General features: G+C 34.5%; 1 protein-coding gene across 2 annotated transcripts in view; it reads right to left on the minus strand.

Moving 5' to 3' along the window:
• Positions 1–22,948, minus strand: part of LOC149791928 (xanthine dehydrogenase/oxidase-like) — a 69,071-nt gene that overhangs the window by 39,244 nt on the left and 6,879 nt on the right. For both annotated transcript variants that reach the window (XM_089970446.1, XM_089970448.1), the window contains exons 2-18: positions 16,653–16,710; positions 14,449–14,545; positions 13,665–13,773; positions 13,242–13,368; positions 10,993–11,054; positions 10,429–10,497; positions 9,967–10,044; positions 9,130–9,271; positions 8,471–8,638; positions 6,561–6,637; positions 6,164–6,254; positions 5,488–5,579; positions 4,764–4,948; positions 3,950–4,112; positions 2,852–3,044; positions 1,885–2,063; positions 792–911 (exon numbers count right to left, since the gene is read on the minus strand). In XM_089970446.1, the coding sequence (XP_089826572.1) occupies positions 792–911; positions 1,885–2,063; positions 2,852–3,044; positions 3,950–4,112; positions 4,764–4,948; positions 5,488–5,579; positions 6,164–6,254; positions 6,561–6,637; positions 8,471–8,638; positions 9,130–9,271; positions 9,967–10,044; positions 10,429–10,497; positions 10,993–11,054; positions 13,242–13,368; positions 13,665–13,773; positions 14,449–14,545; positions 16,653–16,710 (2,010 nt within the window). The remainder of the gene's footprint in view (positions 1–791; positions 912–1,884; positions 2,064–2,851; positions 3,045–3,949; positions 4,113–4,763; positions 4,949–5,487; positions 5,580–6,163; positions 6,255–6,560; positions 6,638–8,470; positions 8,639–9,129; positions 9,272–9,966; positions 10,045–10,428; positions 10,498–10,992; positions 11,055–13,241; positions 13,369–13,664; positions 13,774–14,448; positions 14,546–16,652; positions 16,711–22,948) is intronic.

The raw sequence follows: 22,948 nt of genomic DNA on the forward strand, positions 1-22,948 counted from the left end.
GCATTTGTCTGGCAGCATTACAAATGGAATATTGTGTGTGTTCGATCGTCTGAATTCACATACATCATTTGGTTGTCCGTTATATATCAAATACATGTATTTTATTTGACATACGCCTAACGCTTTAAAATGCACAAGTTATGTAATCGATCAGTCAGTACATGTAACTAGAGTTCAACTTCGAAATGTAAAACCTTAACACCTTAGAACATTGAAATGATAACCAGAGTGTTCAACTTCAAAATGCAAAAATCTTTATACCTTAGAACATTGAAATGATATAGCTATAAGAGGAAAAACTTTTGATGGTAATTTTATTTCTCTAAGAATTCTTAATTTCAATTATAAGAATATGTTCACTCGTATTCTATTTGTTTATCTTTATTCATGAGTTATGTATTGGGAAAGTTTGGAGAATAAGAACTTACTAGGATAGAGACAGCCAACTCTGTGTTTTGTATAACTTGATAGCGACAACTGCATCTAAGTTTTTGTATATCTCAATATGTTTTCACTTTATTTGCTTGTAAGGACACTTTCAACACATTATGTGCAATATCATGGAATGATACCTAAATGCATTTCCGAAAGACACACCGAGGCAGCCGACCAATGGTGGCCATGACGGGTATCGAATCCGTTGCCTTTGTGTTACGGTTCGATGGTCTACTGAGCTACCACAGCTCGACAAAAAAAATCTGAGTTTTGTATACTTGGATATGTTGTTTTTTGTGGTTCCTGTTTATACGGAACTTTCAACGTATTATTGGCTACAACATACGATTATATACCTGAAAAGAAACAACCGCATCTAGGTCCTTGTACTTGATCGTGACTGCTTTAGAGGCCAACTTCGCCTGCTCTCTTGTGTCTGCAACAATTGCACCGATTATACATCCAACGTACGTCACCTGGTAACAACAGGACGCAAACATGTCAGCAACATTAAAATCAAACCAATAAATATAAAATATACTTATATAGCAGCCAGTGTACTGAAAAAATATATGTGTTAAACTATTTTTAACAATGGATATTAGCTGAGATAACGATAAATTAAACGAATTAAAGCAGCTATCTTCGATCAGAAGTAGTTAGAGCATATAACGGTTTTTTTAAATTACACTCTCATTACCAAAGTTTCGTTAGGGTAAAGTCGTTGCCAGTACATATTGATTTTTGTTTATCGTTTTGCTGATTGTGTAGTATTAACATTTTATTTTATTTTGGGATTATGCTTTCTTTATTCTTTTTTTTAAAGTATTAAGTCAATCGCAAATATGTAATTATCCTTCTCTCTTATTATTTTTTCAAAGTATTTAACAAATCGCAAACATGTAAGTAATTATCCTTCTCTTATTCATTTCTCAAAGTATCTAGCCAGTCGCAAACATGAAAATAGTTTTATCCTTACTGATAACACTCATTTTTGATAGTGTTATGTATCTATATCGTGCATTATTTTCATGATTATAGTTTGTATTATAGTTTGTTATTTAGTTTATAATATAGTATGTAATATGGTTTGTTATGAGCATTTAGCTCATAATATTTTTAATATTAACTTTCTTATTGATCGTAAGTTTGCACTTTTAAAACATACCAATCTTATAATCATAGTGCGTAAATTGATTTATAAAGTGGGTTAAATTGCATCCAACAATGACCTGATCTGCTAACGCATATTGTGCTGATAGATCAGGTTCTGTGTTGTTTATTTTACTAATTTCTCCAGAACTGCAAAGACCCAGATACGCTGGTGCATTATGAGACAGCAGATGTAATTCTATGCAAATTGCAGTTGGATGCGACAATTATTCGAGTACATACAGTAGCTACCTCCATAAAACAGCTTGTTTCATAACAAAATTAACTCAGAATTACTTCTTTCGATGCGAACACTTCTTCATCTGGAAGTATTGGTCCCCAGTGATTATCTCCCGGAACGTCCCTGTGATCAATAAATCCCCGGACACCGGGCATCTGTAAGGCCTTTGATACATCCACGTCTGTTATTGTTGCGTGGCAACGGGTACTAGTCACAAGGCCTAGGATCAGTTCATCTGTAGATACATACTGATCTGAGATCACTGATGCTTTTTTAAGGCCACTTTTCAAACTTAGATATATTTAACAACAACCACAGAGATCATATAATGAAGATTTTAGTTATTGATTTCACAGGTTTAGAAACACAACGGGTGTTCACATTCAATCATACATTTCGACATCTGGAGCAAGTTGTTTATACTTGTCATACCCTGCCCTCTATAGCTTTCCGTTGTGATTGATATCATTAAAATCATTATTGTTGTTCTCCTCAGCTTAAACGTGATGAATACGGTCTTTAAAGTTCGAAATTATGCCACACAAACTAACAATTGAACAATTCAGCACACTATCCGGCTGTTGTAGATTATGGTTTGGATCAGATACACCAACAATTAAACTACAATGCGAGATAAAATACTATATGGACACATCTGCGACATTGACACATTAAATGCAACTGAAATAAATATATTTCATACCCAAAACCCATATTCAATTAAAAACTACTTCTTTATCGGTAAGGGCATGATGTGATATCGACAAAAATAATTTGGCAATTCACAAATTCAACTAACATTCCAGAGGGAAGATTGTAATGCGATGTTTAAACTTAAAGAATAAAAAGATTACAAAAATATTTGAAACCACTCATACTTTCATATTTATTTAGACACGTCATTTGAGTAGATGCGATCATTCACTCTGATTTAGAAACCAAACATATTTTCGGCTTTATGCGTGTAACTTACGTAGACTGCCACCCCTGTTAACATGCCCTGTGATTATAAGTCACACATACTTTCAAATTTAGGCATGTCATCTATGTAGACTGCCTCCCCTGAGACTATGCCCTGTGATGAAACGCTGGGTACCGGTCTTCCAACGGCATCTGTCTGTTCCTGGTCACTGGGCACATTCTCGTACAACTGAGTGCTTTCGTAGGGAGTTTTCGTAAGCGGCTCTATCGCACTTCGCGTTTCTTCTGGAGTCTTCTGAATATTTTACATTGAAAAGCAAGTTCATTTACTCATAACGAATAACCCAATTTCAATGAAAGCAACATCTAAAGATAATAAGTTTTCATTTTTGTAACACATGTATGCACTTCAAAGTAAGTATAATACATACGGTCTCTCATAATACCAGCATGTTTTGTGGAAGTTGGTCAGTTTCTACTAAATTCTTTAAGGCCTAGGCCCGGTGCAAACTGGTCAATTTGTACTGATAATGCGTGCAAGCCTTGTTTCATCTGTATGAATATCTTGCGATGAAATAATGATTGCTTTGCAGCCTAGGTCATTGTTGCATGTGATTTCAAATTATATTGTACGCGAGCGATAATATTACACTATGTTCGCAGAATTATCGTAATTGTATAAAACTCTAGTTTCAAGAAATCTTGTTCACTTGATGAACCTGGTGTGCTGGTGTGTTTGTGTGTGTGTGTGTTTATATATATCAGCACATACAAACTATCTTTCAGCATCCGCCACAAGTCATAGTCATGTAAAGTTTTACAAAGACAACGGTTTGTCTGTTTTATTTGTTTGCCTTGTCAATGTTTTGTATTTTCCTTTGAAAAAGAATCTTTAAGAGTCGAAAGCGCTTAGGTTAGCTAGATACTAGTTTTACACTGTTCGTAGTCAGTTCATTACATTTATCTTAATCAATCCCTGACAAACGTCATCCTTTGCTGGATCCAGTGCACTTGAATGTATGTTATTCGCCATATGATTTGTATTATATATATATATATATATATATATATATATATATATATATATATATATATATATATATATATATATATATATATATATATATATATATATATATATATATGTGTGTGTGTGTGTGTGTGTGTGTGTGGCTCTATGTGGCTGTGTGTGTAACTTACCCATCTATTGCTCTGGGTGAGAACGCTGATGTAAAATTTAAACAAGAACCCAGAAGCTAACTTCAGATGGTAATCTGGGTCAGATTTTGTTCCAGCTGCCTTGGTATGCAGTTCTTCTGAGAGGGATGTCATCAGGTCCGAAAGGAGAACCTCGTTAAATTCTCTAAATAAGGACATTATTTTTTTTTTATTTCAAACATATGCTGCTAGCATTATGTATTTATCGTGTTTGTGTGTGTTTTGAGAAAAAAATATTTATTATGACATCCATATGCGGGTTACGTCAACAATGGCTTCGCTTGCACGAATGAAACTCGACATCCGTTCGACTAGATACAAATCATACAAAAGGATTAAATATATCCCATGGCATAAGCTTTTGTACTTAGCAGACAAAGGCGCATTATGACACAGCAATGTACTCATACAATACACAGTCACTCCAAATTTCTATTGAAGAAAGCAAAACTCATAGAAATTATTATAAATAAGTACAAATATACACCAGAGAGAGTGCTGTCCTTAACTGTATGATGCTATTCATTCTAAACATATACTAAGTTTACTGGGCATTCTCATGCATCCTCATATAGGAACCAGGGACACCACATCCCGCTGTCTGATATATATATATATATATATATATATATATATATATATATATATATATATATATATATATATATATATATATATATATATATATATATGAGTCGTTTAACATTACGTATTTGATAAACGTTTATTCCTCTAAATTGATTCGTGTAACTAAAAATGTATAAACATCTATCTTGAAACGTTAAAAGTCACTAACCTTCCTATCGCTTTTTCCGCCGACTTGTCAGCAATAATCATTGAACTCCCAAATCCTCCAAAACAGAGGCGAACAGACTCCATAGTGTTCCTACCTTTCGAGAATTTTACAAAGAGCGCACCATTCCCCGTACACAAGGAGAACGTACGGCGTCCGGCGACTTTGAAGAACTCAAGGTACTCATCCTAGGGACGCAGTGTTTAAGGAGTTAAAGTTTTGTTGCAAGATTTTTATTTTAGCAAGATTTTTATTTTAATATTATCCGATGCCACAAACATACGTTTTCACTTCTTAAAGGAGATAAATTATATCTGAGATGAAATTCATAGTTAATTATTGAATTCGTTTGTTACATACCAAACTGAATGTATATTTAAGTTGTATTGCTTTGACTTCAAATCATTCAAATAAACAGCATACATTGTGAGACACTGAGGAATCTGATTTCGGTCCGGTTCATTTTGATGAGGGACTCATTTTTCAAACTAATTACAAAAGATATTTCGTTACGTTGAATGATGAGCTTAATATTATATATTATTTTTCACTGGAAGAATAATAGGTCTAGTTGAGAAAGAGGAGAATATGTTATCAACCAAAAAAAAGAGAGTAAAATTAAAGACTTTCACTGGGAAGACGCTTGATGAGTCATTCTCGACAATTTAAAATAGCTTTATGTTATCCAGTATGTTTTATGTCTGTTACTATTTATATTGAACATTACCTCTGTGCTGTATGGAAGAATGATAGAAGTTAGTAACTCCTCTGGTGCAAGGTCAAGGTTGCCGTTGTATTTCACAGTTCTCTTCGTATTAACTAGACAAATGGAAAGTATTCTTCTTCACAGAGAATATCAGCTGTGCCATTTATTCAAGCTTATTAGTCTGGTCACATAGTCAAAATTTATACTGAAGGGTTTGATTCATATTTTTAAATTTAACCATATTAACTTTTGATTACTTCTGGACAAAAATTTATCATCTTAACATATTTTAAGAATTCTATGCAGTTTATTTGTGCCTAATATAGTGTTCAATGAACTTGGACAAACGATGTTCATGAAATACGAATCTAGCCAAATACATAAATAGGGCACAATTTCATAAACTATAAATATTGAAACATGGAATTTACTGGAAAAGTTTAGATAAGATATATTGGAAAAATTTCTGATGATACTTTCAATAAATACCCCAGCCAGGCTAAATTTCCAATGTATTTGAAATTTGCAAATGTCCTCGCTAGAGTTCAACTTATAAAAGGACGTATGTGTAAAAGTATCAGTATTTTGATTGCAATATTTTGTACATTCAAGATCAGGTATAAACATTAAGATTTTTCAAATTACTTATGTCAATGTATAGGATATCTCCCTTTTAACAAGTAGAACATTCAGCTACCTGAAGCTATTTCTATCGATGCTCCAACAGCAGCTAGAAGGGTCGGAAGGTCATAGTTCGACCTGCTGTTGATTAAACTACCTCCAAGTGTCTACAATAAGTAAAACAAACTTTTTATTTCTCTGCAAATATGTGAACTTTTAAATATATAAAAAGTTATTTGTTGTAAATTTTAAATGTTTCATAAGGTTGGTACGCTGTTGTTCAGTTACATATTATTATGTTTAACACTCGCAAAGGAGCACTGACCCAAAAAAATGACGTCGAATCTTAAAAAACATAGTACCTCCATTAATTTCAATATATGTATGTATGTATGTATGTATGTATGTATGTATGTATGTATGCATGTATGTATGTATGTATTAAATGGAAGCTTAGTTAGACCAGAACTTACAGCAAGATTCCGGATCTGATCAGCACCATAATGTCTCACCAAGTGGAGAATCGCCGGAAAGTATCGCTTCTTGTCATCTACGGTAAAACGTACTGTTGTATAATATGCGGGCAACACTATTAAATACACTCATGTTTATATTTTTCATGTCTACTTCTCTATTGAATGTAAATAATAATAATATGATTATAGGACATTCTTTTCACAATTTGAATTAATGAATTTAGAATGCTAAGAAATTTCACCCATGTAATTCTATCATAATAGCACGAAAGTGACGCCCGTTATGAACCTCGCTGTTAATTAATTCCGACAGCAAAATAGAGATGTTACACTGTCATATAGTTACACGTATTGTTCAACATTCTATTTATTGCAAATTTCAGCTTTCAAAACAAACACAAACAAAAATAATATATACATATATTATGCCATAACAATTTGCTTGATTTTCCCTTTTTCACAAGTCATTATTTAAAACAGTATCTGTCACAAGTCATTATTTACAACAGTATCTGTCACAAGTCATTATTTACAACAGTATCTGTCACAAGTCATTATTTACAACAGTTTCTGTCATAAGTCATTAGTTACAACAGTATCTGTCACAAGTCAATATTTAAATCAGTATCTGTCACAAGTCAATATTTAAATCAGTATCTGCCACAAGGCATTATTTACAACAGCATATGTCAATATTTAAAACAGTATCTTTCACAAGTCATTATTTAAAACTGTATGTCACAGATCATTATTTAAATCAGTATATGTCACAAGTCGTTATTTACAACAGGATCTGTCACAAGTCATTATTTAAAACAGTAACTGTCACAAGTCATTATTTAAAACTGTCTCTGTCACAAATCATTATTTAAATCAGTATCTGTCACAAGTCAATATTTAAATCAGTATCTGTCACAAGTCAATATTTAAATCAGTATCTGCCACAAGGCATTATTTACAACAGCATATGTCAATATTTAAAACAGTATCTTTCACAAGTCATTATTTAAAACTGTATGTCACAGATCATTATTTAAATCAGTATATGTCACAAGTCGTTATTTACAACAGGATCTGTCACAAGTCATTATTTAAAACAGTAACTGTCACAAGTCATTATTTAAAACTGTCTCTGTCACAAATCATTATTTAAATCAGTATCTGTCACAAGTCAATATTTAAATCAGTATCTGTCACAAGTCATTATTTAAATCAGTATCTGCCACAAGGCATTATTTACAACAGCATATGTCACAAGTCATTATTTAAAACTGTATCTGTCACAAGGCATTATTTAAAACTGTAACTGTCACAAGGCATTATTTAATCAGTGTTCCAGTACATGCAGGGCCGGCGCTACCATATAGGCAAACTAGGCAGCCGCCTAGGGCGATGATTTCGGGGGGGGGGGCGCACTTTTTTAAAAAATATATTGTTTATAAATCTTGAAATTGATATTTTCGGGGGGTGCGCCAGAATCTAACCTTGCCTAACCGGCCCTGAGTACATGTATTACTTCTAATAGATTTTAGAACATTTATTGCAAATACAGTATACATGGTATTATAAGATATGAAACAGAAATCGTGGAAACAAAGCAAATGTCAATATTCATTTCCAAATCATCAAACAAAGCTAAATGATAGGAATTTTCTAGCCATTGCTAAACGTATTATCAACACATCTATAATAAAAGCACTCATCAGTTTCATTGGCATTACTGCCAGCAATATCTTGTGTGAGAGGAAATATGGTAATGATTCCTGTGTTTTACCAGACCTAATGAACCTAGGAAAGTATTTCGTGATGATTTTTCTCTTTTACCAGACTTAGTGTATCATGGTAAGTATTTCGTAATGAACTGAAGCGAAAAGTAATGATGCCCATCTTTCGAATAGTAATTTTACCTGTTAATTTCTCAGAAAGTTCGTTCAGACTGTCCCTGAGATCTGTGAATGTCAGTGCCGGTCCAAGCCTGATTCCTTCCTTTGCGATTTGGACATCATTCAGCTCATCGATGTTCTTTCCATACAGCAGCGTGGTACTTTTGAGGCCGCCAGATTTAATAAGAAAAGCTGTTACAGAAACGAAACTCATTTATATACAATGCATTAGTCAACCATCTAGTCGACATTTATTTATTTCCTTGCTTGTTTTTGGTCGGGGGTGGGGATGGGGAGGAAAGTATTATTTTTTTTTTAACAGTTTCGCTCGTCGAGAAAGATGAAATACCTGAATTGAAATGCCAAGGGTGCACATGTGTATATTCTGATAATGCAGTCTTGTCTGAATTCACAGTTTGGTTCTAACCACCAACAACCAAGAAGCTTACATTCATGTCATCATATTTCACCACCGAATAACCAGACTTATTTTATTTACAACCACTATATAAAGCCACGTAATATACAATGACTATGGTTTCTTGCGCTGTTAGTTCTTTTCATCAAAATCTCATGAGCAAATTTATGATGTGACACTTTGAAGGAAATACACGAGAACTTTTGTGCTAAAGAAAAAGAGCAAAACATTGGTACGATATAATCAAACTAAGACAATTGCATACCGACGGCCGAGTTTCCCATCACTACTGGAGCCTCTGGATTCTTCTGCTTCAACGTCAACAGATCATTCAAAGTTGTGGGTTCTATCCAGGTGTATGTACTACCCTTAAAGGTTAGTGTCCCAGTCCTACGCTTGTCTGAAAGCTAAATACAAAGATATTAACATTGCTTAATGAAAATCTAAACACTGCTGTTTCTTTCAAATATATAGACAGTGTTTTTCAGTCTATTACATGCACATTTAATCTGACATGGTTACTGGCGTTCGATACAAAGCACATACAATAAAACTATTTAGATATTATTTCTAAGACGTCTACGAGTCGATATTTTGAATCGAAATGCCAGTCTTTCAATTTTATTAAAAATAACAATGTATAGAGAGTGTAAGGATTTGGGTATGCATAAATTATAAGACCGTACCTGGGTTGGGCTCGAATTCGGAGGTAACAATTTGTCTGATATAACGTATGAAGTCGTCTCGGCCTGATATCTAAAACGTGTCCTTGCGCCAAAGCAAACTCGGTTTCCGCAGACTCGTAACAAAATACATATATAGTTTGTGCATACATTATTAGCATAATTACGTTGTTCAACTTTCTGTCGAATTGCGATATAAGGTATGTCAAGTCTATCATCTATGCAATGTATATTATTTTAGTACAGAATTCATGTCATGTTTGTTTTGTTGATTTAATTTTTCCTTCTTTCAGTTTTTGTTCTTTTTTCTCTTTAACTGTTTCGGATTTTTTTCTCAAGAGGCTGATATGTTACTTTAATACAAAAGATAAGTCTTCGTGCTCTGCTACGTATTACATAATGTACATTCAGTCTCCTACCTTAAGTTCGGCTGGGAACACTGCTGTCTGGGTACAGTCAGCAGGAACTGGCCTCTTCTGTGATTCGGGTTCACTAACCTGAAGGCAACAAAAGCGATGACAACTCCGAGCAGGAACCATGAGTATTTTATTCAAATGAATTCCTTCATTAATAGTTTTGGATTAAGAGAAGAGGAGAACAGAAACTTTTCGATCAAAAGTTGCACGAGAAATATGCTACCTGCATGTTGACAAGTTTTGTTGAACTATTATTATGCAATAAAATAAAATAAAATTATGCTTATGTTACATAAAAGAAAAATCACAAAATGTTAAGCTAAAGTATTGATAAATATTCTTCTAATTTGCAAGTTAATTATTATATCTAAAGATAAAGATGCATAATGACAGTTTCAATCATCGTTAAACATCTTTGCTTCCAGAGTTTAAAATCATATATCCATGGCATCACTTTCAACCTACATGAGTCTCATCCTTGCATTCTGATGATTTGCCAGTTTTGCAGCATTCCTCTCCAAGTGAACATTGCCCCTGGAAGGAAAAGGATTATAAAATCGGATGTAAACCGTCTTTTTGAAAAATATCTGTTGCCGGAAAGAGATTAATTAGATTGTATAATAGCATTTCAACCGAAGCTCATGTAACACCTGAAAGTTTTCAGCTTTAAATCAGCTAAGAGAAAGGAAATCTAAATACTCTCTTAATAGCCCGCTTTATCTACTTCATAAATATACACACATGTATCCCCATCCTTTCACTTTAATGATTCTGGACTGGAGGTGCCTTGTTCCTATAATTAAACAAACACGAATCTAAAGCTGTATTGCTATGTTCCTTATGATAATGGCTTTTTAGTGGTTTTGTGAATTAATCGGCAACGAGACAGGATAATATAGAGACAGTGTTCCAGGTATTGAAAACATTTGTTTGCCAGACACTGAGGCCCAATGACAATATACAGATAACATTAACATGAGTTAAACATGAAACATACGTCTAAATGATAAGAATAATACATCTTTATACCTCAGCGAAGGACTGGAGGGCCGCGACAATCGATCTGTAGCCAGTACAACGGCAGAGATTTCCTAAAACAAGAACACTGAATTTACATATATAACTTCCAATATACATCTTAGCTGACAACTGCCTTGCCATTAAAATATGTCGGTTATTTTCTATTATTTACTGATCTACTTTATCGAAATAAGCAAAAAATACATTGGACTGGTATAATTTATGGCACGTGGTAATCTGTCCGGCATACTTCAAAATTTGCATGATCATGTTTTGGAATTTGTATTAAGACATGTTGTAATGGTGGTCACGATTGCAATAAAATCTTGGGATTGCAACGGTTTTAGGTGTTATTTTAGTGTCATTTTGTATATAGACGGCCATTGCCCGATGTTTAATGATTTTGTTTCTTCTGATACTATAAGATAATTTTAAACTGAAGCAATAACATTTCCAAGTTTAGTTTGGTCCGATGATTATACAGTCTACCTCTCTTGGTCACGTGAAAGAATGTATGATCATAGATATTGCACCTGATGCAGATTGTTCTTTAACAACTGTCGGTCCTTTGTAATTTGAATACATTACACTTTGTTTCACTGCTTACACAAGTTCCATGCACAATGTTGAAAACGTTATCTTTCAGTCAGCACGTTTTTACTTTTAGATTAGCAATGGCAACATTTTGTGGATATTTTATGAGGTTGGATTGCAGACATTTTAGTGTGCATTTCGAAAATGCTGAGAAAATATCTTTCCAAGAAGCACTTTTTATAAAAATTTTATACTACAAAGCAAAACAGTCTCTTTAAGGTGTCAATGGATTCATTTTCCACAGGCTATCATTACTTTTCACATGTCTCAAGTCTGATAATTGCATTAACTTGTGAATATACGACCAGAGTACTAAGTAACAGTCAGATGCATATTTGGCCAACGATAATTACGGTGACATGCAAATATTTAACCACTGATAATGAAGATGACATGTGAGTATTCAACCTTGCCTTCCTTTTCTATATATATATATATATATATATATATATATATATATATATATATATATATATATATATATATATGAGGATATGGATTTATAGAATGGTTGTCGGCAAGATTGATGTCGCATCTTCACAAAATGCGTAATTATTCAAGATGTCAGTATATACGTCATCTCAAATGTTGTCCCTAAGGATGCCACAAAGGAAAATTGCACGTATGTTAGATTCTAGGATTCCCTATGGGAAAATAACACGTATATAGAATTCCCCACAGGAAACTTATACGTATTTCCCATAGGAAATTACACGTATATAAGATTCTAGGATTCCCTCTAGGAAAATTACACGAATATAGGATTCCCCACAGGAAACTTGTACGCATATCCCACAGAAAAATTACACATATTTATAGGATTTCACACAAGAAAATTACACATACATAGGATTCCCCACAGGAATATAACACGTATAATAGGATTCCACACAGGAAAATTACACGTATATAGGATTCCACACAGCAAACTTACACATATATAGGATACCACACAGGAAAATTACACATATATAGGATTCCACACAAGAAAAATACACATATATAAAATTCCCAACAGGAAAATTACACGTATAATAGGATTCCACAAATGGGAATTACACGTATACAGGATTCAAACAGGAAAATTACACATATATGGGATTCCACACAAGAAAATGACACGTATATAAGATTCCACACAGCAAAAGTACACACAAGAAACTTACACATATATACGATTCCACAAGGAAAAATATACGAATATATGATTCCACGTGAGAAACTTACACGTATACAGAACAGCAATGAGACTACCAAATAAACTCTGATGTTTGCAATCATAAAATCTCCATCATCTGATGTCCCTTTGGACGAGTGTGGTTTAATGAAGCTTAAGATTGATCCTCCTTATCGTTTGAAAGAAGCAGTATTGTTAATTGCCTGGCGTGAAACAGCATAAATTTGCAGAGAAATGAAGGAATATGAGCGCCGAAGCATTTTCAGGTTTTGAATCGTAAGTCAAAAACAGTTTGTTTAATTTTGAGAAATACTTTACATACCATGTATTATTTGCCTTTAAAATCGAGTGCAGTGTTAATCTCTTACTTGGATGATATAAAATAAATGGGAAACGACATCCAGGTTCAATAGTACAAGGGTATCCTCCTTGCACAGAGCATTCTAAGCACGTTTTCACCAAGGTCTTTCTAATTCTGTATGTTTACCTTCTATAGCCTGCTCTACGGTGTCTTTGCTTGGTGTGGGATCATTCCTCAGAAGAGTGAACATGGACATCACAAACCCAGGGGTACAGAAGCCACACTGAAGACCATAGGACTCGATCAGACGTTTCTGATAAGGGAATACAAAAATGGGATAATAAGCAAAATCTAAGCCACCGTAACGTCGTTTTTAAATTAGTTTGAGGAAAGAATGTAATTTATGTAGCTCTTAGCATTTTGGAAGATGTATTTTTAAAACAAAACAATTGCATGTCATGCAGAGCAACTCTTTAAGAACTGAATCTACTGCCGGGGTCACTTGTCCATTTTCAGTAGAAATAGTAAATAGCACATTATTTACAAAATAATGGAATGGTCATTAATAGCACGAAATTTGCAATAAAGCAAAGGTTAATGTGTATTTACCTGCACCTCATGTAGACCAGTCCTTGTATTCCCCACACCTTCCACTGTTGTAATGGCTAGTCCGTGGGCAGCGCAAAGAGGGAATAAACAGGCGTTCACAGAATAATGTCTTGGATCGTTAAGGACAAATTGTTTTTACGCTTCATGGTAGATATATATGAAAGATACTAAAATTACAGTTTCCTGTTTTATAAATTAAATGTGTTATAAATTAGTTGTTTTGAAATAATTGTGAATTTTTCATATTAGGCCTAATACTAGGCAGTCTTTTATTTATATTAAGCTAAATACAATGCAGCAGTCTTTAATTCATGCTAGGCTAGATACAGTGCAGTCATTTTTTGATACCAGGCTAAATACAAGGCAGCAGTCTTTAATTCATGCTAGGCTTAAACAAAGCAGTCTTTTCTTTATACCAGACATAATACAAAGCAGTCTTTTATTTATATTAAGCTAAATGCAAGGCAGTCATTTATTCATACTAGGCTAAGTACAAGGCAGCCTATTCAAAAACTCTGAAAAGTGCTTTGCATCAAATTTGAAGGCCAACAACCAATAAAAATGTGTGCATTAACAATGGCATTGGGGGTGTATGACAAAGAACCATTATCAAAAATCAGTAAGAGAAAATCTTCATACGCACTTCCACTTGTTGTAATGCTGTAATCACCAGTACTTGCAATTGTTGGTGTATTTTATAGAAGAAAAGACTCTTTCCTGAGTGAACATTTGAATCAATGGCCATAAATAACTGATTTCTCTAACTGAATAGTAGAAAGGATACTTGATCTGCTTGGTCTTATGATTGTACAGAGACACCATCACGGTACAGGATCCGCAACCACCGTGACCACATGCTTCTTTTGTACCTGTCAGATATACTATATCCGGTCAAGGAGAACTATTAGTACAAGTAATGCTTACCAATATTAACAAAGTGTCATAGCCATGCCTGAATTCAACAGAATATTTTCTTCGAGATGCTACGGACGACTAGTCGTCTTACGTCTTAGCAGGAAGAGAAATGGGCATATTTAAGTCTATTCAATGCATAGTCTGAGAATAAGCAATATAAATATTTAAGTCATACATACATTCATACATACATACATACATATATACATGCATGCATGCACGCATGCATGCGTGCGTGCGTACGTACGTACGTACATACATACATACATACATAGGGGCCCCGAGTGGCCGAGTGGTCTAAAGCGCTCATCGTTCCGGATCACTGCCATCTCACCTCTGTCTGCGTGGGTTCGAGTCCAAGGTTCGGCTAACGTGGGTACGTGGGAAAGCCTGCCAGTAGCTTCTCGTGGGTCGGTGGTTCTTCTCTGGGTTTTCCAGGGTTCTTCCTCCACCAGTTATACTGGCCGCCATGTATAGCCTATCTTGTGCTGAAAAATGGCGTTAAACCCAAGAACAACAACATACATACATACATACATACATACATACATACATACATACATACATACATACTTTAGTCCATCTAACCATACTCGGTGATAAGATGCAATTCTAACGTAATCTGTGATAGAATGTAATTCTTACGTACTCAGATAAAATCAAATTCTAACGTACTTTGTGGCAAAATATAATTCTAACATACTCTGTGTTAGAATGTAATTCTAACATACTCTGTGTTAGAATGTAATTCTAACATACTCTGTGTTAGAATATAATTCTAACATACTCTGTGTTAGAATATAATTCTAACATACTCTGTGTTAGAATGTAATTCTAACATAATCTGTGATAGAATGTAATTCTAACATACTCTGTGTTAGAATGTAATTCTAACATACTCTGTGTTAGAATGTAATTCTAACATACTCTGTGATAGAATATAATTCTAACATAATCTGTGATAGAACGTGATTCTAACATATTCAGTCTTAAAAATCGCATTACAAAACTAGACTTAATTCACAAGCGACAATTCGTCTGTTTTAATCTCTATTGAACCTCCTGTCCATGATACATTCTCTGGGGCTAAGTGGCTGAATAATGTTTGAAGAAAAACCAAATGAGAACATCACTTTTATTTGACAATAAGACGGGTGATTATTTATTGTGTTACAATAATCTATGTAAAGAACTGACTTTTTATTATTGTAAAATAAATATAGCATGAACAAAATGTAAATCATAGTACATGAATGCCAATTCACATAAAAGTAGTCATTCTGAACAGCATTCACAAATCATCATTGGATAAAAAAATAATACAACAAAAACTTTTAATCCAGTGCAAGATTGGATTTCATCAAACAATAATAATCCGCCTAATCTGAAATCGATATTGACCTTAAAAAAACCTATGTCATCCTAACGTTATAAAACTAGATAATCTCTTGCAATTTCTAATTCTACAGACCGATATATCGGAAGACGCGTCAAACGGTTAGTTTAAACTGTATCGTTTCGAAAATAATAAATTAAGTCAATAGTTATCGTTGCTTTCAATCTCAAGAAAAAGTTACCAATTATATCCAAATTATAAAAGAGATACAGTGCAGTCATCAATTAGCGTGTGTATTTCATAAAGAAGGTAATCTTGTTTATATAGAAGGTAATCATTTTTTGAATAGAAGGTAATCTATTTTATATAGAAGATAATCGTGTTTGCATAGAAGGTCATCTATTTTATATAAAAGGCAATCTTATAAGATAGAAGGTAATCTATTTTATACAGAAGATAATCTTATTTGAAAGAAGGTAATCTTTTTTTATATAGAATTTAATCTTGTTTGCATAGAAGGTAATATATTTAATAAAGAAAGTAATCTTATTTGCACAAAAAAAAAATTGTTTCTTGGGTCTGTAAATTTCCAGTTTATAACAATCACGAAATCTGCTAAAATTGGTACGCAACTAAATATAGCGAATTTACTATACATAGATAATGCGACTGTTTCGTTCAAAGGTTAATGCCAAACGATATTTTGTGAGGAATAGAACATTCCATGAAATGGATACGGTGTCGTCTGAGATACTGCAGCAAGGTAGATGTAGGGTCTGGATTTGGCTCTGTTATCTGAAACATAACAGCAATGTTTAATGTTTTGTAATTACTCTGCAAACGCCTGTTTTCCTATATTTAATAATAATAATAATAATAATAATAATAATAATAATAATGTGGACTTAATACAGAGCCTACTCCTTGGAAGCGCCAGCCGCTTTACAATGTTAGATAACACGTACAAACTTATGCAACGAAAGATTTACTAAAACAAGCACCATGAAATTACAAAACAAAAACATGCATACAATAAGTTCACATCATACTTTAATTTACGAATTTTTCGAATAATTTTGTGATATTTTGTCATCAGTCATTTGACCAGCTATTCTTTTTCATGCAATGCATTGTTATTATAAATCCTTTGAAAACGTTTACCTTTCACTTTGAGGACCAATATTTGCGATTTTATCTTTATTTTTTGAGAAAAATGTGTAATTTTCTACCTTGGAGAGACTCTGTCAATAGCAATCCGTATTGAAATTCTTTACACTTTATTTGTATTAAGAGAGATCATTTTTCAGCTCTACTAGCCGAAGACCGAAATAACTTATCCGATGGCCTGTAGTTAGGTATCCGTCCTATATCACAAATTTGTTATCACTATTCCGCCTAAACTACTTGGAGGAAATAGGCAAACTTGGTAGGCAGTTTCGTCCTAGATTTAGTTGGATCTACATGAAGATTTTAGTCTCTGTTCACCCAGTACGGCTGCCATGATAGCCATCTTAAAAATCATGTTTTCGCTGCTCTTGATACACGGAAGGTTATATGAACACCAGGTTAACAAATATATTTCTCATTATATATAGATTGTCATAAATGAGAGCATTGTCAATCTGAATTCCAACATGGTTGCTATAGGAACCATACTAACAATCTCCAACATGGTCGCTACGGTGACCATGCTAAAAAAAATCTCGCTAGTTTAAACATATTATATTCCTATAAAAATAACATATTTTAATATGTTTCACAAGAACTTACAGGTTCCTCCTTTAACGTTGCTCCTCCTATTTTAGGAAGGTGTATTGATATTTTCTTTCTTTATTTCACATTTATTTAAGAAACTTGTTGAAGGCCCTGAATGAAGAAGGTATCGAACTGACTTGACCGACATGTTATCTCTGTTCCTTATTAAATAGATGGTAGTATTAAAAAGAGGTTTTAATTGAAATATTGTGAGATCCAGTTATTGCTGAATTAAACTAATGCCAATCTCACCTCCAGCATGACTACAATGTATGTCATCTTTATAATCTCTTTATCAATATTCCTTCTGAACAGATGATCCATAGATGATCTTATCGCCGTGGAGTTTTTATTTAAGATATCCGTATGATATGTGGATAGTTCCTTAAAAAATGATGCTGATCTGATCCCAACATATTCATCACTTAGTCCATATGGAACATTTGATCTGAACCGAAGATAGCCATCACTCAATCTATATGGAATATTTGATCTGACCCCAGTATAACCATCACTTAATCTATATGGAACATTTGAACTGACTACAAGATTGATATCACTTAATCCATATGAAACATTTGATCTGACCTCAGTATAGCCATCACTTAATCTATGTGGAACATTTGACCTGACCCCAAGATAGCCATCACGTAATCTATATGGAACATTTGATCTGACCACAAGATTGCTATCACTTGATCAATATGAAACATTTGATCTGACCCCAGTATAGCTATCCCTTAATCTATATGGAACATTTGGTCTGACCCCAGTATAGCTATCATTTAATCTATATGGAATATTTGATCTGACTGCAGTATAACTATCATTTAATCTATATAGAACATTTGATCTGACCCCAGTATAGCCATCGCTTAATCTATATGGAACATTTGATCTGACCCCACGATAGCCATCACTTAGCCCATGTGGAACATTTGTCTGAATCAAAATAGCTATCATTTAGTCCATATGGAACACTTGATTTGACCCCAAGATAGCCATCACTTAATCCATGTGGAACATTTGATCTGACTCCAAGATAGCCATCACTTAGTCAATATGGAACATGTGGTCTGACTCAAGATAGCCATCACTTAGTCCACACGGAACACTTAATCTGACCCCAAGATAGCCATCACTTAGTCAATATGGAACACGTGGTCTGACTCAATATAGCTATTACTTAGTCCATACGGAAAAGGTGATCTGACCCCAATATAGCCATCACTTTGTCAATATGAAACACATGGTCAGTATCCAAGATAGCCATCACTTAGTCTATATGGAACACTTGATCTAACCCCAAGATACCATCACTTAGTCCATATCGAACACTTGATCTGACCCCAAGATAGCCATCACTTAGTCCATATGACACACATTGTATGTCTCCAAGATAGCAATCACTTAGTCCACACAGTTAACTTTTGTCCATGATTGTAAGTTCTAAATAACATGTTTACACAACAGGGTTTCCATTTCAGTCTCGTTTACACTTGGATAATTTTTCTTCGTTGGAAATCTATTTACGTTATAGGTCAAGTGAAAATATTTATAAACACGGATTTTATACAGAAATAATAAATTCATTTAATGGTCAATCTGGGCATAATTTACAGTTGTGGTCAGATATAATTCGATAGGAATTATTTAAGTTTTTCATTGGACTTAAGTGCTCGTTGACTTTGGATCAACACATTATGATTATTGAGACCTCATTAAAAGATAGTCTGGCTTTCATCATTGCGGTACATAAGGAGATTCAAGACCATTGGAATTAATTCGGAACATCTTTACTTTGGGAGGTTTGATAGAATATTTCGGATCGTTTTGGATTTAATCATGATACTGTAAGTGTCTCTTAAATTTTCACTTTGTAACCTTGAGAAATAAATTGTTTTTTGATTTTACTAAACTTGATGGTTTTGATTCTTTCTGTTACACAGTTTGCCACCTAGTGTCGTAAAACTCAAAATCTATTTCTCTATGTCAAGTACAGGCAAAATTGCTGTATTTTGTACATTTCAAACATAATTTCACAGCACACAGAAACAGACATTTTCATCTACTCTTGGCTTCACATAGCACCTATATATCCAAGTAGTGATTAAAAACATACGCCACTGCAGTTGCGTAGTAAGAAATTATTGGCCCGTCCCACTCCCCGCAAAACTTAATTATGTAACTCCCCTGCCAACAAAACAGCTGTTTAATGGGACTTTTTGGCGCCCCTCTCGGGTTTACCACCACACCACCCCAAGATGCTTGGGCGGTTGCTACGCCAAGGTGTCAATCCGAGTAGGTAAATGACATAGAAATGTGTGCTAATTGCATTTAGATTGAACGATCTGTGGAGCAATCAACTTTTCCCGGTGCAATGGACACTTTCAACAGTGCTCCAAAATCAATTAACTTTTCCCAGTGCAATGTGCACTTTGAACGGTGCTACAAAAGCACCGGGTTAACCAACAGTAATAGTGTAAGAATCGAAACCCTGTATTTAAAAAAAAAAAACCTTTTACTCAGCTAGGTAGACTTGAATGATAAACTAAAAGGTCTCAGCACAAAAATTATTTCGGCCAACTTCTGAATTTCTAACATCAAAGCTACATTTTAAAGATTATTACTTCAACGTAAATCTTGAATTAAAACAAAAAATAAGTGTTATGTAAAGATGATGGAGCATACCTTACTATTTTTTTAAAAATTGTATTAGTGTATGTGATTAGGATTTTTAACGTAGCTTTAATAATTTTTCAGTCATATCACTATGATGTCTACAGTGTGGCAGTTTATAGTGATGTCTAGCACTGGGGCATCATGCCACAGACATGTAGCATGATGTCCCACCCAGTCACATTATTCTGACACCAGGCCGACCAGTCCTAAAACTAACCTCTTAATGCTGAGCGTCTGGCGAGGCAGCTGTTCGTACCATTTTTGTAAGTCTTTGGTACGACTCGGCCGGGGTTCGAACCCACGACCTCCCGCTTCCGAGGCGGACGCTCTATCCAATAGGCCACCGGAGCGGTATACATTTTATTAGTAATAAATGTTTTTTTGGAGGCTTGCTTGTATTTTGCATATTTTTTTTTAAAAATGCTAAATTTTGTGTAGGTGGGAGGGGTAAAGCATTTTCCACAGTAAGAACCCTTTAAATCTTTTATCAGTTAACCGTGACCATTCCGATGGCCTAGTGGTTAGAGCGTCCGCCTCAGATGCGGGAGGTCATGGGTTCGATCCCCGACCGAGTCATACCAAAGACTTATAAAAATGGTACTAACAGCTGCCTCTCTAGGCGCTCAGCATTAAGAGGTTTGTTTTAGGATTGGTTGGCCTGTTGTCAGGATAATGTGACTGGGTGGGACATCATGCTACATGTCTGCGGCATGATGCTCCAGTGCTAGACATCACTATAAACTGCCACACTGCAGACATCGTAGACATGTTAAAGCTACGTTAGAAAACCAAATCTCTCTCACACACACACACACACACATCAGTCAACCGTCACATGGTACGTTTGAAAAATAATAACATTCCTTGAATATCGACCTCCCTTAAGAGCATGAGAGTAAGCGTTCTTGTGGCGGTGGTGATGGAACTGACATATTTTCAATTGCACTTTGAACACAATACTGGCAATATAATGCCGGGAAAATCTTAGTTACTCAAGAATACCTGAGGTGGTTTTAATACTCGGTAACCTGAGATAATACGAAGAGGGATTAACCAGATATATTGTAAGTTCCTCTAAAATTATTTTCCATCAGTAGAGCGTCAATCCTTTCTAGGGACTTATTAAATTTCACCCATAATATTAAATCCTCTGTTTCTTCTGATCTTCATGTTTCCCTTTGGTGGTGTTGTTGTTTTTTAAGAAATACAACCAAAAGGGTGAGACAAAGCTCATGGTTTTCCATTTCCGCAAGATCACAATGTAGATTTCTACAGATAAACGTCCGAGAGATAAAGACCTTGGTATGGATTTCTACAGGTAAACGTACGAGGGATATAGACATTGGTATGGATTTATACAGGTAAACATCCGTGAGATACAGACATTGGTATGGATTTCTACAGGTAAACATCCGTGAGATACAGACATTGGTATGGATTTCTACAGGTGAACGTACGAGGGATATAGACATTGGTATTGATTTCATTACCCTATTACACTTTACCTTGGTATGGATTTCCACACGTAAACGTCCGAGAGATATAAACCTTGGTATTGATTTATATAGGTAAACGTCCGAGAGATAAAGACCTTGGTATGGATTTCCACAGGTAAACGTCCGAGAGATACAGACCATGGTATGAATTTCTACAGGTAAACGTCCGAGAGATACAGACATTGGTAAATATTTCTACAGGTAAACGTACGAGGGATATAGACATTGGTATTGATGCCATTACCCTATGACACTTTACATGGAACAGATTATGCTGAGAAAACTTCATTATTTCCATAAACATTGCGAATCTACAACAACTGAAGTCTAAAACAAGCAGACTGTTACCTACATATACAAAGGGTTTGCATTATTTTCTCACGTACAGCTGTAATATATGGTTTCGATAGTTCTTGACTTTCTTAAATTCATCATATATTTCTACCTACCTACATATATCTCTATAACCATCTATGTATTGTGCCTGTCTTATATCCAATTTTCTGCAAGTCTCATTCCGTTAAAGAAAAGAAAATGCACTTATATACCCAATATATTCAATACACGATTGTTAAATTCGGATAGTTACTGATAATTCTCCAGTATTATTGATAACCCTTATGTTAATATTAAAAATGGTGAGTAACCTCTCACTTCGTGTAGCAAGTGAGATATTAAAACAGGTGAGTAACCTCTCACTTCATGTAGCAAGTGAGATGTTAAAAAAGGTGAGTAACCTCTCACTTCGTGTAGCAAGTGAGATATTAAAAATGGTGAAAAATCTCACTTCGTGTAGTAAGTGAGAACAATGAATAAAGCTCCTCCAATATTTTTATTTATTTAGTTATGGTGTCAGGATAATGTGACTGGGTGGGACATCATGCTACATGTCTGTGGCATTATGCCCCCAGTGCTAGACATCACTATAAAACTGCAACACCGCGGACATAGTAGCGATATGAATGACATTTTTGTAAAGCTAAGTTAAAAATCCAAATCACACACATCACACGAACGTAACAATGACGTGATTTCTCTCAGGCTCTGCGACTATGACAATTACTCCAGTTACGTGCAACAATTTGTCATGTGGGAAACAT

The sequence above is a fragment of the Sinohyriopsis cumingii genome, chromosome 9 (assembly GCF_028554795.1).
Source record: "Sinohyriopsis cumingii isolate HCF-2022 chromosome 9, ASM2855479v2, whole genome shotgun sequence".
Lineage (NCBI taxonomy): Eukaryota > Metazoa > Mollusca > Bivalvia > Unionida > Unionidae > Sinohyriopsis > Sinohyriopsis cumingii.